We start from the raw sequence: 16212 nt of genomic DNA on the forward strand, positions 1-16212 counted from the left end.
GCTATGTAGGTGGTCTCTAACAGTAAAGGATGGACTGGGAACGAGGCTTGAGGCAAGTGCAGAAATCATTTGATGTCTATTTTTTTCTCCTTTGAGTATTTCCTTCCCTGCGTATCTGGTTTTGTGATTAGTATGACGTGTTTTACTCCAGATAAGCAACCTTCAGGTAAAGAAGGTATTACTGTGATCCTAAAGTATCTGATTAGTTGTTTCTCTTTTTAGAAATAAAAAAAAGATTCTCAACTGTCACCTGGAACCATGGAAACTCCCTTTAGAGACTTTTAAGATCAGGAGTTTTTGTTTTTGTTATTGTTTTTGTTTTACTGCTACGTAACCATTTTCCTGCTTCATGGCTCTCTTGCTAACCAGTCCTTTTGTGGGCCCTTATGGTGGCTTGCTGCCCCATTCACTGACTTGTCTCTTTTGATGGAGCTGAGTCAATGAAAGGTTTCATACCACTGTTTTAAGCCAAGATAATATGGATGCTCCTGTCTAAATTATTGGTAGGTGCAATTTTGAGTTTAAAGACGAGACCACTGTAGAGTTAATTGTAGTTTCTATAATACTTGGTGTTTGGTAGCCACTTGAAAACATTGATAGCTATCATGTACAAAGTAGTTATTCTTTTTGGATGTTAATGCTTCATTGCTTAATTTAAAATAATTTTTTAATGTTTATTTATCTTTGAGAGAGAGAGAGAGAGAGAGAGAGAGAGAGCCAGCCAGGGAGGGGCAGAGAGAGTGGGAGACACAGAATCTGTAGCAGGCTCCAGGCTCTGAGCTGTCAGCACAGAGCCCGGTGTGGGGCTTGAATTCACGAATCGTGAGATCATGACCTGAGCCAAAGTCGGACACCTAAGCAACTAAGCCATTCAGGCTCCCCTTCGTTGCTTAATTTTAAGGGAAAGAAGGCAATTGGGCACCTTATTTTTATTTTAAATTGTTTCCATTTGTAACACAGCAGATGTCATAAAATGAAAGCATTTCCATGAAGTCTACATTTTTGGGAGATTATAGGAGAGGTTGATATAAAAATCCTCTGGGGTAAGATGGGCATGTGACTGGTGATGCTGAAGGTTGAAGCTGAAAATGCTTTATTTTTTGATTAATGAATTTGAATTATCTGAATATTTCCCCACCTTCATTGGGAAACCGCCTATTGTATAACGATTGCTTTTTTCCAATCTCTGCTGAAAACCTGCACTTTGACTGTTATTGTCCTACTGCCTTACTGGATGCTGAATGTCCTGATGGTTGCTTTCTTCCATTGCAGGATGATTCACTCAGATCAAATGTGGAACTGTCGTTGGAAATGGAAGCCAAGTTCTCTTCCGTTCTTCATAGCTCTGTGTCTTGTGTATGTTCCTCTTTCAGGTGAGTAAGACCCTTTCTCTTTCAAACCCTGAATTTAAGAGTGGTCACATTGCTTTTAGTTTCAGTGTGCTATTCATTTATTTGTTATCTTTTTCTGTTTCCATTTCGGTCCTTACAGGCTTTTACTGCCCATGGCCTCTCTGACTTCTGTATGAATAGTATGACTTTGATCATTGTTCTGTTTTCTAATGAGTGTATTTCTTTAATCTTTGCTGCATTTCTTTTAGCTTTATTTATTTGTGTAGCCCATATTGAATGATGAGATAGCTACATATCTGACATTAAAAATGTACTAGCTGTTTCTTCTACCATTGAATAAATATACAATATTCAATTCTTTCTCTTTTCAAGTTTTCATAGAATCATTTATGGAAAGTAAAGACTTTACTGTTTTTATTTATCCCGATTTTCTTACCATGTTGCAGCATGAGATAGGAATTTGAAATTAAGTTTTTAGGTCGTGAGGTTTATTTAGCTAGCCTAAAAGGATATGAAAAAGTTAATTTTAATTACAGTATTTTTGGAATAAAAATATCAAATCTGTGTAATTACAGTTTTTTTCTGAACTTTGAAATAAGGTCCTTTTAGTTATGGTTGCAAGCTACATTTTCTATCGTCAGCTAATTGTATGAATGAGCCAATCAGAACCTGAGGAATGGGAGTGATGTTTAAAAGTTAACTGTTTCTTCATTATCTGGTTTTGTTCCTGAGCAAGCTGCATTTCTCTTAGGTCCATTTTCTTTTACTCTTTTTTTCTGTAATTGCTGTATTCATTCAGTTTACCATACTTGTTTTTAGAGGAAAATTGTTACTCATATAGTGTTATGTATTACATGTGCTTAATCAAAGTTTTATACATTCCATATTTATGTTATATATCTATACATTATAAACAATACGTTTATTTTAAAAAAAAATTTTTTTTCAACGTTTTTATTTATTTTTGGGACAGAGAGAGACAGAGCATGAACGGGGGAGGGGCAGAGAGAGAGAGGGAGACACAGAATCGGAAACAGGCTCCAGGCTCTGAGCCATCAGCCCAGAGCCCGACGCGGGGCTCGAACTCACGGACCGCGAGATCGTGACCTGGCTGAAGTCGGACACTTAACCGACTGCGCCACCCAGGCGCCCCAACAATACGTTTAATGAATCATGAAAATAGATTACTCTAAAATTGTTTATTCACAGGTTAAGAAATTCAACCTATATTTAATATAAGAAATATAATTCTTATTATAATTATATTATTAAATATAATTTCTTATATTTATATATATTATTTATTTATATATAATTCTTATTATAATTATATTATTAAATATAATTTCTTATATTTAATATAAGAAATTCAACTTATATTTAATATAAGAAATTCAACTTATATTTCTTTGCAAGCCATCAAGTATTTTAAGAGTTTCAGCTACTCGGAAAATTCCTGGCACGTGGTTTAATGGCCTCAAAACAAAACAGATTCTTTGAAGTTTCTTTTTTTGTGTGTGTATTTGTTTCAATTCCATGATAAAGCCACTCTTTCTTTGTTTTACTTTCATTGCCAAAAGAGGAAAAAAAACTTGTGAGGAGAACTGAAAATTAAATATACATTGGATTTCTTTGGTTACAGTGTTTAGCTTTTTCTTAGCTTTCAAAAGTGACTCACCAAGAACCCATCACATGATGTGAAGTAAGTTATGAGATTAAAATTAGTTGAAGTCTAGTTACTTTCATTTGTGTTAGGTCATGGCATTTGTCAATTTTCAAGGCTCCTTCAAACCTTAAATTGAGACTTTTATTTTCATGTCAGTGTTTTAATTGATATATCCACATTCACCATTTTAATCACTGGAATAAATGAAATGAAACACATGTTCTCAGACTAATTAAAAGGAGTCAGCTGACTGGGGCTTGGATGAGGCAAGGGAAGCACCTAGGTTGCAGAATTGAAGGAGGCACTCGTTATCAGGGTCTTGGGAAACAAAGTCCTTACATTTGTTTTTAAGTTACTGTCTCACACAAATCTTTTTTAAAACTTCCTTTCATTACTCCACACTTTATGTGTATCACGTAAGGCTTTGTGACAGACAATATCTGTGTTTACTCATGAAGCCAGAACACTTTCTACCTATTTATCTGGAACCATGACTCACTCACAATGCCACCACTTTACCCGTGAGGATCTGATACCACAAAAAATACGTTAGGGATTATTATTGGCATTTTAATATAAAATGTTTGCCTTACAACTCAATGTAAGTTTCCCTAAAATAATGCATATCAAAACTTGAGATGTATGTTATATTCAGAGTCCTGTCTTTAAGTCCTAGGGTAACTCTGAATTACCTGTATTTTTGAAGACCGTGTGGTGCTTAACTGTGATGTTGTATCACAGTGTATGCACCCTCTGACTCTTTCACTTCTCTGCGTGACCCCTATGTGATCTTTTGGAGTCCAGTGGCTTTTAATGGCATCTTGATGCCAAATCCAGTTTGTCAGCCCTGGCCCCTTCCTTGACCCTGGAGTCACCTCTATGGTTGCTTATATATATCTAAAATGGGTCTCAAACTTCACGTGTGCAAACAAGACTCTTGATTCCTACCTCCTATCCCCAAATCTACTTCGCTTTCAAGCTGTATAATCCATACCACTGCATTCTGCTGTTCTCCTCTTCACCTTACTATTTTCTAGACCTATTGGCCCACCTGTTTCTTGACCATGCCTTCCTAGGACCCTCCTCTTCCTAAACTGCACACACCTGGTTCTTTTTTTTTTTTTGATACTCAGATCTTAATCATTACCACCTCAGACAAGCCTTCCTGTCCCCGAATTCAAAGATGCCCCTTTTCACTCTCTTACCATGTTACCCTTCAGTGATAATCTTTATAGATTTTGGTTGCTCCCTTGAGTGTTAATGTTTTGGTAATTTGGCTATGACAGCTAGAGTAAAGGGTTGGCAGAAAACCTCTTTTGATTATTAAGGTTGACACCTAGGTGAGAAGATTAAAAATTAGAATACCGTAGTTTAATTTGGATAACATCCTTAGTTCAATTCATATCATAGAATTGCAAGAAGAAGTCTTCTGCTAGGTACGTTAATGTCTGTAGTTTCACGGGGCATTTACCAAGCAAGTAGTATAAAGTTTTATGCCCTTCAGTGTTTAAAAAAGCAAGGTCTCTTGACAAGTGATGAATATAACTTTCAATAGGAACTGCAACCAAATTACAGCTGAATATTGAAACTAGTCCCACAGAAGCGTAAATTAAAACAATAAGACATGATTTTTTAATACACTAGCTCTATAGTATTTAGAAATGTTGATAATATCCACATCCAGTATTATCACCTTTGTTGGGGAGAGGGCACATGCTAACATGGTTGGCTCTGTCCCTTGGGAGAGTTAAGTAGGCAACATTGTTTAAAAATTAAGAATTTGTATTTTCTTTAATATATCACTCCCCCGGGTGTAGGTATCTATCTGACAGAAATTTTAAAAACAAACAAACATAATATGTAGAGAAATATATACCAGTATGTTAACTGTAACATTGTAATAGTAAACATTGTTCTTCAACAGGGGAATGATTTTGTAAATTATTTTACATTAATACTATGAAACACTGTGCAGTCATTCCAAACAATGTGGTCAAACTGTGTATATTGGCTTTGAAAGATGCCAGTGATAATGTTAAGAAACAAACTGCCAAACAGTATCCCAGGTTTGTAATAGGTTGTATTACAAAACTGAAATGTGTTATGTATGTGTACGTTTGTATCAGACTGTATAAAAATTATAGTAAAACATAGACGCATGTACACATCAGGCTTTACAATGGGTCACCCTCAAGAGCATAGGTTGGAGTGAGAAGGGAGAAGGCAATGGAACTTTATACAGCTCAGAATTATTTGCCTTGTTACAATGAACGTTACTTTAATAACTTGGAAAAAAACAGAAGAAAATCTGATAATTTTTTTTTTTTAAAGCCACATTAAAAATGGCCAGAGAGGGGCGCCTGGGTGGCGCAGTCGGTTAAGCGTCCGACTTCAGCCAGGTCACGATCTCGCGGTCCGTGAGTTCGAGCCCCGCGTCAGGCTCTGGGCTGATGGCTCAGGGCCTGGAGCCTGTTTCCGATTCTGTGTCTCCCTCTCTCTCTGCCCCTCCCCCGTTCATGCTCTGTCTCTCTCTGTCCCAAAAATAAATAAACGTTGAAAAAAAAAAAAATTAAAAAAAAAAAAAAGTGGCCAGAGAGGCTGTGGATGTACACAAATGTTACAATTTTCTGTTAGACACGTAACCATTACTCTGGCTCTTCCCTTACTTGATAGGCATCTCTTAAAGGTATTTCAAATAATAACCTCTTTTTATGTAGCATGACACTCCATGACTCTGAAGATGAATGATGGTATCTCAGGCAGACTAAAGGTTACCGCTTCAGAAACAGCTGAGAGCCAATGAATTCCTAAGCAACCAGGGGCCTGTTTCCATACAGATAGCCTTAGTCATGAGCGCTGAGGGAGGGGCCTCCCTTCTCTCCTGAAAAATCGATGATATCAGCAGATTATTTCAAAGCTCAGTGATAGATCAACAGCTAAAAGGGGGAATGTTTTTGAAAGTGCAATCTGGCCTGAATTGTGTACTTTCTAGCCCAGAGCGCAGCGCAGTTCTAGAAGGCAGGTAGGTAATTGGGTAAAAGCAATCTTGTGCGGTTCGTTGATTTTTCTCATGATCAAAGAAGAAGCAATTATTCTATAACATCAATTACATTGAAGTCTGTATTTATGTGTTAGGCATATCACTTTATACTATTTTTGTATTTGGTCAAAGAGGCTTTCAAATGCATAGAAAAATAATCCTTTTATAAATCTGCCATGTGTTTTTGGCCATTTTATTATTAATGTGTCTGAAAGATAAAGAATAAGGTTCTGATTGTGCAAACCATTCTTTTTTTTTAAATTACAGCATAGTTGGGGCGCCTGGGTGGCTCAGTTGGTTAAGCGTCCGACTTCAGCTCAGGTCACGATCTCACGGTCCGTGAGTTTGAGCCCCACGTCGGGCTCTGTGCTGACCACTCAGAGCCTGGCGCCTGTTTCGGATTCTGTGTCTCCCTTTCTCTCTGCCCCTCCCCCGTTCATGCTCTGTCTCTCTCTGTCTCAAAAATAAATAAATGTTAAAAAAAATTAAAAAAAATAAATTACAGCATAGTTAATATACACCGTTCTATTAGCTTCAGGCGTACAATGTAGTGATTCAACAATCCCACGCATCACCCAGTGTTCATCATGACAAGTATGCTCCTTATTCCCCATCACCTATTTCACCCATCTCCCAACCCACCTCCCCTCTGGCGACTATCAGTTTGTTCAGTAGTTAAGAGTCTGTTTCTTGGCTTGCCTCTCCCTTTGTCTCCTTCCCTTTGCTCATTTGTTTTGTTTCTTAAATTCCACATATGACTAAAGTCGTAAGGGATTTCTTTTTCTCTGACTGACTTATTTCACTTAGTATAATATATTCTAGCTCCATCCACATCATTGTGAACAGTGAGATGACATTCTTTTTGATGGCTGGGTAAGACTCCGTTGGATGCATATACATCCCACATCTTGTGATATACGTAGCATGTATCATACCATACCAAATATACATATCATATCTTCTTTATCCATTCGTCTATCAATGGACACTTGGGCTGCTTCTATAATTTGGCTTTTGTAAATAATGCTGTGAATCACTCATCGTCAGGGAAATGCAAATCAAGACTACAATGAGGTATCACCTGTCACCTGTCAGAATGGCTGAAATCAAAAACACAGAAACAACAAGCGTTGGTGACGATGTGTGGAAAAAGGAACCTTCTTGCACTGTTGGTGGGAATGCAAACTGGTGCAGCCACTCTGGAAACAGTATGAAGTTTCCTCAAAAAGTTAAAAATAGAACTACCCTACGATCCAGCAAACTGTTTCATCAAATGAAAAAAAAAAAAAAGTCAGAATAATGATCAAGTGACTAACAGAAAATTATACTATCTAGTAATAAAGTTTGTTTTTCAGTTAGAGTCAAAATGCTCCAAATTACGGTCCCTAGGTTGCCTTCAGCTGAAAGGCCGTTTTCTTATTCTGCACTTGAGATTGGAGGAGCCAATGTGATCGAGTAAACAAACCCCCAAGTTTGTACACAGAAGTTCCTCAACACATCTTCCAGATAATTTCCCATGTGTACCCTTGAGGAGATGATCTGAATTTGATGTAGGGAACTATGAAATCCTACTTTGGGGTCATAAAGCCAATCACATAGATGTGGAAAGAGGATGACTAGTCACCACGGTGACAATTTTACGTGACTGGGCAGCGTGATGGGGCCACTGATGAAACGGGCCCCACTTAGACGGCATCAGGAAAAGAGGGTAGTCAGCTGAGTCCTGCTGCTCCCTGGCCAGGTCGCACTGTCTCTGGGCATGGTTGCCGTCCTTTAGACAGAATCCGTAAGCAGGAGCAAGAGCAGGCAGGGCCGCTTGGTGATGAGCCTTGAGCGGTCAGAGGAGCGTTTCGGGGCATCTCTGTCTCCCCTGTGCCGTGAGAAGCCTGTGTGGGGGTGGTCTGCCCCTGGAGACTGGAGTCCTTTGTCGGATACCACATTGTTGCTTTTGTGTAACAATTTGTTTTGTGTTTTAAAGAGTAAAACTCCTGCGGAAAAACAGAAATCAGAGAAATGTCACATTTACTTTGGAATCCTGAAGTCAGTCAGAGTAAGGTAGTGGTCTTCAGGTATTTGAAGCGTGGTCCTTTGGAAGTAATAACGGACTTGGACTTATCTCCCAGCAAAGATAAGACGGTTGAGCTGGTCCTCCAAGTACCAAAGGACTCTCCTAGCGATTGGTTGCCAAGAACTAAAACTAGCTATCCTTCACATTCCTTATCTCTGGAAATCAGGACACAAAGAAGGAATCTTAATACTGAAGAAGAATTGATACTAAAAATCTTGAAGGGCCCCTTGGTCTACCGCTTAACTATAGAGAGAGTGTGTGTGTGTGTGTGTGTCTAGTTTTTTGAGGCACATATAGTCTTAATTGTTTTACGTCAAAAGTTTCCTCTGTGTATGTTTCCTTTCAGTTTAGCAGGGAATTTTTACATGGAACTGGAGATTAGGCAGGAAACACCCTCTGACAGGAGAAGCCTGTGGGAACTCTAGACTTTGGCAGGTACAAAATTTTCCTCAACTTTCAAATTAATAATTCTTTAAGGAGTTTTCATTTTATTTTCAGCAAGTGGAACATGTGCTCTTTGACACCTTTCTCACTCCGACTGCAATGTCATAGGATTCTGTAAGGAAGGAATGTGGAAAAGAACAAAATGGAAAAGAACCAAAGAGGGGGGGAGAACTTATTCCAAATTTAAGAAGTAAATATATCTTGCAGGGTGGGGCAGCAAAGGAGGGAAGTATAGAGGTTAGATGAGAAAACAGATTAATTCCACAATGAGCATGAAGTCACAATATTATAAACATCCTTTGTCTTCCGCTGAACTAAGACAGTTAAATACCTGAAAGGAGAATAAGGTCTTTTGCCAGCACACAGGTAGGGCTATCACCAGTTCAGATAAACCTTTCTAACTATTAAAAAACAAAACAGGGCGCCTGGGTGGCTCAGTCGGTTGGGCGTCCGACTTTGGCTCAGGTCACGATCTCACGGTCCGTGAGTTCGAGCCCCGCGTCGGGCTCTGGGCTGATGGCTCGGAGCCTGGAGCCTGCTTCCGATTCTGTGTCTCCCTCTCTCTGCCCCTCCCCCGTTCATGCTCTGTCTCTCTCTGTCTTAAAAATAAATAAACGTTGAAAAAAAAATTAAAAAAAAAACAACAAAACAAACAAAAAAAACCCCAACTCTCTGAGAGGAGTGAATTAGTCCAGTGGGGGCTACAATAACTATCCTATTTCTATGATTAAGACTAATTACCTTGTTTTTTTTTTTTTTCAAAAAAAATCTTTTAAATTATGTATAGCCAAGTAATCTCTCTTTTTAGATGAGCTCATTTCTTGGGAAAATAGGGTGAATTATGATGCATTTCATGTGAAAATATTAGTTTGCAGTCATTCTTAAATCAGCTTCCTCTTAAACTTGTGGTTTAGAAATGATACACTTTTTAAAAAAAATTTACAAAATTCTTTTCAATACAACTCTTATGTAAGAGTCAAAAAAGTTGTTTCTAACGCAGTCTGCTTTGAGCTTATGCTGCTAGTTTAGATAAAGAACTGTTCACACTAGAGCTCAGATGATAGATTGTGTCTGCTCAATTAAAAATCAGGTTCTCTTTTTCTTCTCTGTAATTATAAAATTACACGAGTAACTATTATTAGTCTGGGCAAAGCTACAGGAATCAACTACTTTTCATACTTTTTGCAAATCTCTAAACAAAGAGATCTTTTTAGAAGATTTCTTTACCTGGTCAAAACTTGAAAGAGTATTGTCAGAGTGAAATTACAGATCTGAAAAAAGAAAACAGTCTGAATGGTAATATTAATCACTGCTTTTAAACACATTCACAGTTCTTTCTCTTTCTTTCTTTCTTTCCTTCCTTCTTTCTTTCTTTCTTTCCTTCTTTCCTTCCTTCTTTCCTTCCTTCTTTCCTTCCTTCCTTCCTTCCTTCCTTCCTTCCTTCCTTCCTTCCTTCCTTCCTTCTCTCTCTCTCTTTCTTTCTTTCTTTCTTTCCTTCTTTCCTTCCTTCTTTCCTTCCTTCCTTCCTTCTCTCTCTCTCTCTCTCTCTCTTTCTTTCTTTCTTTCTTTCTTTCTTTCTTTCTTTCTTTCTTTCTTTCTTTCTTTCTTTCCCTCTTTGCCTGAGGTATATACAATGAATACTGGCCTGTATTGAGAGTAGGTTACCAGTTTTGCTGCATTACTGGCTTTATCAAACAGAATTGTAAGGCACATGATGAGATTTTTCTGGTCCTGCTGATTTCGGTGGCCTCAGTGATTGTGCTATAGGGGGGAAGAGTGAGACTTTTAAAGATATTTTGCCTTGGCGTTAGGTATTTTACAGAGAATGAGCTCCAAGTATGCTCACTAAGGGCATTGTGGACTGTGGCCCCACCCGTCCCGAATGCTCTTAATCACCCTGTGTCTTAATCACTCATCTCCTGGCTGGTCAACATTAGCTTTTTACTTGGACTGCTCATCACATCTCTTTTTAGAAGGGGAACCTGAAAATTCTGTTACTTGGAGGGAGCTCGTGACCACAGCATTTCTATTCCAATACTGATGTCTCAATAAACAATGCAGTTTGTGGCTTTTCTCCTGGAGCCTTTGCTAATTTGACATCAGACATTTCCTTCCAGTTCCCCCTTGACGCTTTTGCTGGTGTTTGGTTAGGATTCTCATGACTCACCATTTGACCTGCTTACATATCTCTCACACACGTATTAGAGAGGTCTGCACCTTTTAGTCAGGATGTCAGAAGAAAGTCCTCTTTGAATTTTCAACCATTTCTTATATTTAAGGCACTGTCTGTTTATACGTATAATGCTATGATTGTGTGGCCCCAGAAGAAGTCTTCAGTAAATGTGTAGTGAATGAATTAAACTGCTTTCCAAGCTGCCCATCTGTGATGGGATTTCCCTTAGCAGGGAGAGTCTAGCTGATTTAAGAGTTAGACCTTCTTAATCAGAGCCTTTCCCCTCCCGCTAATATTATTAAAATATGTTAAACATTTGTGAGAGCATTGTAGTATTTAAATACCAGACAGAGAACACAGAGTTAATATTGCTTCTCCTAAGTGCTTTTAAAAACTAAGGGATATGTTATGGTAATATTTGAGTGGTGTGTGTGTGTGTGTGTGTGTGTGTGTGTGTGTGTGTGATATATATTAGAGAAAAATCATGGTCCTTGATGTCAAGGGGTTTTTGACATTGTTGATGAGGAGACTGACGTGAGACAAATAGGAAGTACTATGATATATGGTCTAATAGAGTTGCAGAGGTGATATCAAGGGATAGCAGAGAAGATCTCAGAAAAGTTTTCATGGAGGGAGCGATGCTAAAACTGTGTCTTCTGGGGCGCCTGGGTGGCTCAGTCGGTTAAGCGGCCGACTTCGGCTCAGGTCACGACCTCGCAGTCCGTGAGTTCGAGCCCTGCGTCAGGCTGTGTGCTGACAGCTCAGAGCCTGGAGCCTGTTTTAGATTCTGTGTCTCCCTCTCTCTGACCCTCCCCTGTTCATGCTCTGTCTCTCCCTGTCTCAAAAATAAATAAAACGTTAAAAAAATTTTATTTTTAAATAAAAAAAAAACCTGTGTCTTCTAGCAGGGGTGATGAACAAAATATTTACAAAGTGGTGTGGCTTCCTACTGACCATTTGAAGACATTTCCCTGCAATCAGATTGTGTGGCTGGCTGTAAAAACTGAGGCAGTCATGGGAGTGGTTTGTACCCATAGGGTATCCCCTCTGGTGGTAACAGAGAGCAGGAAGATGCAAAATGAGGTTGGCAATAGAGATGGGCAATGTAGGGGGGAGAAAGGGCCAAGGCAAACCCACGGATACATTGAAAATGATTTTCTGGAAGGATAAATACTTCTTTTACTAGAATAAAAGGTCTCTTGCACAAGAGAGTAAGGAGTGAAGCTAGGTCATGGGAGGCCAGACTGTGAGGGATGTCAATGGGGTCTGCGCTGACAAAGCTGAGGGATGACTGCCAGCCCAGGAGGGGAGAGAGACTTGTCACCACAAGCTCAGATCAGGAGGATATGTGCCATCAGAAATGCCCGCGAAGGGAACAGAGGTGAAGAGCTTCCCCGCGATTGTAGTTAGGTAACTCAGGAGCAGACTGTTTTTTGGTTTTTGTTTTTGTTTTTGTGTTTGTTTTTGTTTTTAATCCATAGTTTATGCTTTTTCTCTATCATACCATTTCGCTTCAGAAATGGCAGCCTCACTTTTCTCACTGATGTGAACAGCATTGATATACATATCAAAAAGCTGAAGTTTATAGAATTCCAGCCACCCTTGGTGTTTTTCTTGGTCAAACCCATATTTGTGACCAAGAGTTGCTGAATCTGTATTAGAAATGTGGCCTTCCCTTTAGAGTTACTGCCCCCAAGGTGTTCATCTCCACCAGGTGTGTTGAATGGGCTCCTAAGTCATCTCCCTGCATCGTGTGTGTGTGTGTGTGTGTGTGTGTGTGCGTGCGTGTGTTAAACTACGACTGGAATCTTGCCGCTGCCCTGCTTAAGTTCCTTGAAGATTCTTGTCCCCTACAGGCTACAGTGCACAGTCCTTAATTTAGGTAATTTCATGGCTCCCTAGCCTCTTATGCCCTATCCAGTGTCTGCCAAATAGTAGAGCCTCAATTAAATGTTGAATGAGTGCTGAAGGTAAAGAATTTGTATACTTTTGCTAAGCAAAATTAGGATTTAGCCACGGATATTCAGTTATTGAAGAGAAGAAGTTTGTGTGTGGCATAGATGCTGTGTTGAGTTTAAAACTAGTGAGTCAACCCTCCTGTCTTTGTGGAAAACCAGCTATTTGAGAGAGGAAATTTCATAAAACTTTACAAGACTTACGTGTGCCAAAAGAAGAAGGTGGTCACTGTAAATGTGTACAATAACCAGGATAGTTTATTTTCACTTGCTTCAAGGACTGAGTTTCTGGTGGAAATACATTGTTTTAGCTCTTTTGTAAAAAACAGATACCAGTCTTTTTAAAAAGTGTCTGCTTTTGTTGAAAATGCAAAGAAGGTGATTATTGTCTTAAAATTCTTAAAAAAAAAAATTTTTTTTAACGTTTATTCATTTGCGAGAGACAGAGAGAGAGCATGAGCAGGGGAGGGGCAGAGAGAGAGGGAGACACAGAACCCAAAGCAGGCTCCAGGCTCTGAGACGGCAGCCCAGAGCCCGACGCGGGGCTCGAACTCACGGACCACGAGATCGTGACCTGAGCCGAAGTCGGACACTCAACCAACTGAGCCACCCAGGTGCCCCTCCCCCGTTTTTTTAAAGAAGGCTCTGAGCCCAGTACAGAGCCCAACGTGGGGCTTGAACCCACAAAGTGCAAGACCCTGACCCGAGTCCAAGTCTGACGCTCAACTGACTGAAACATTTAGGCGCCCGGGTCTTAAGATTCTTTCAGCTAGTCTCTTCCTTCCTCTTGGTCCGTCTTTTCCACAGCTGTCCCCACTATTACCTGCAGCTTAAACTTTGATCTTGCTTTATGCCTTCCAGCTTAGTTCGCAAACATATTCAGTCTTGTCTTTTCAAGACAATTTTCCACCTCCCCTCAACCCTTCTGTTCTTTTAGGCTGTTGTTTTCATTTGTTACTTCCTTCACTTCGGAATGTCTTGAAGGAATACTCTACATTTGGATTTATTACCTCCACACCCTTACAAAACAGATGATTCTGTTTTAGAGATGCATTGACAGGTATCGATTTGAGGGGTGTGCGTGTGTGTAAATAATTGTGTTGTTTTTCTAAAGCCCTAAAGGTCTCCTGAGTTTCTGCTGTTTTCTGAAGGTTTTTTATTTTTAAGAAATTTTTGAAGTAGGTGGAACATATTTGCTATGATGATGTTTGTTATTAAGGGAAGAAGAAATCACTTTCTTCATAGAAAGTCTGTCTTAGGATGAAATTGTGTCACAAAATGAATGACTAATGATTTGGAATTTAGTTTATTTGCATTTAACTTTTGCAAGATACCATTTTCCATATTCTTCAAATTGTTCCTTTAGATGCCTCTGACTTCCTATCAGCTTATATTCTCCTTTTTTTCTCATTTAAATCAAATTTATATTCTGATTTACCTAATTGCTTCTGTTTTCCATTCCTGTTTCTTTCCTTTTCAATATTCCCATCATATCTTAAATTTTTCTGTTATTAGGATATTAGGCAGTTCTGAGGATATTTATTTCAAAGTGGTTGGTTCAAGTGAAACAAAAAAAACATGTCTTTAGTGTTTGTTCAGTATGTATGCTTGGCTTCACTTTACAAAGACCTTTATTTTTGTTGTAATTATATTCGAAAGCATTTTAAACTGGGAGGTTTTGGTTAATTTACATTTGAAGCCCCCATTTGTGGGAAGCAGAGATATATAAACTATAAAAAATATAGTGCTGAAAAGTCACAACTATTGTTTTGGTCAGAAAAAACATAGAGTTCATTAGGCATTGTTTAAATAGGTTGGAAGTCTTTTAGCTCTGAAGGCAGAATATGTAAACAAATCTGATTTTGCTATTCATATGGAAGCAAAAAATTAGATTTGAAATCTAATAATAAAATTGAATCGGTGTGATTTTGTTTTCTGTATTATTAAAGGAGGCCTTGTCATTTTTTCAAAAGTGAGACCATACTGCCTTCTGGGTGTTTTAATGTTAGTAATCCTAGTTAGAAATAAAATCAGAAAACATGCTATGGGCTATTTCAGGTTAAAAATGCTAGTGAATCTTGTACTATTTGACAGTAAAAATGTGCCTCTGAGAAACATACTTTAAAAATTCAGACCTATGTTGGATTTTATTTAAACTTGAACTCCATGTACTGGGACATCAAGTTATTTTTAGAATGCATCTAAACTAATGATGATAATGAAAAAGTTGGTGTGCTGTGGGCGGAACTGCTAACTTGATCAATCAGTAACATGAGTTAAATGCTGGCTCTGAAATTCAGTTTTACAAAGATGCTCATTTGCAGTCAGAGATACCTTTTCAGTGTGTTCTGGGGCTTTGTTATAATTACTAAATATTCAACATAGCCTAAATATCCCACAATATGTGATTTGATAAATTATGGTATGTTTCTAACTTTATTTTTTCAAATATTTAGTGAAATGTGGAACGGGGGGATCAAGATTCAAATGTAATTGAAAAGGGCAGGGCATCAAACTATGACTAGTATGATTTTTTTTGTTTAAACAATGGTCTGAATTAAAAAAGAAATAGAAAGAAATACAGATAATTGCAAACTCCGTGCCCTTCAGATTCAGGTGTTTCTTTTTTCATCATATTTTAATGTTTCTAGCAATAACATGCATTGATTTTATATTATTGTGAAATCGATGCATAGTCAGCATTTTTATAGTTTTATGTATGGATATGATTATAAAACACCATGATTTTGAATTCGCATATATATATTGGCATATATATACTTATAATGCTCATTAGTTATATGTACATAAAGTTCCCTAATCTAAGTCTACTGGTTAATGGTTTTGCATAAGAAAACTGGTTTGAATAGTGGTAATACCATCCTGAAAACTGGAGTACACTTCATCTCCACTAGGTTAGCTAGAAGTTAGAAAGACTGACCCTCCTAGGGGTGGTGAAGATGTGGAACATTTGGAGCTTTCATACATTGTTGCAGCAAATGTAAAATTGTACATCCGCTTTGGAAAACCAGTCAGTAGTTTCTTTAAAAAGTTACATACACACAAATCTACACTGTGATTTAATAATTTTATTATCGGGTATTTATCCAAAAGGAATTGAAACATTGCCCACAAAGCCTCCATAACTATTCCATAATATTCACAATATAATATTCACATATATGCACATAATATTCACAATAGCCGCAAACTGGGAAAAATTCAAATGTGCATCAACATGTAAATGGACAAACAGATTTTGGTATATTCATACTACAGAACAGTACTTGGCAAAAAAGAAATGGAACTGCTGACATGTGCAACAACATGAATGGGGATCTGTAAAACATGTTGAACAAGGAAGGGACATAGAGTGTATTCTCTGTGATTTTATTTATATGGAGTTCTAGGACAGGCAAAAGTAATCTCTAATGATAAAAACCAGAACAGTGGTTGCCTCCAGGGAGCCACGGACTGGAAGGAGACCCAGTAAGATACACTGGGTGGATGGAAT

General features: G+C 38.3%; 1 protein-coding gene across 4 annotated transcripts in view; it reads left to right on the plus strand.

The window, feature by feature from the left end:
- The window catches only part of ADGRG6 (adhesion G protein-coupled receptor G6), a 143835-nt gene that overhangs the window by 7240 nt on the left and 120383 nt on the right, over window positions 1–16212 (plus strand). For all 4 annotated transcript variants that reach the window (XM_086708017.1, XM_086708021.1, XM_086708019.1 and 1 more), the window contains exon 2: window positions 1273–1373. In XM_086708017.1, the coding sequence (XP_086564143.1) occupies window positions 1273–1373 (101 nt within the window). The remainder of the gene's footprint in view (window positions 1–1272; window positions 1374–16212) is intronic.

Source organism: Puma concolor, chromosome B2, assembly GCF_028749965.1.
Source record: "Puma concolor isolate L17-30 chromosome B2, mPumCon1.1.hap2, whole genome shotgun sequence".
NCBI classification, from domain to species: domain Eukaryota; kingdom Metazoa; phylum Chordata; class Mammalia; order Carnivora; family Felidae; genus Puma; species Puma concolor.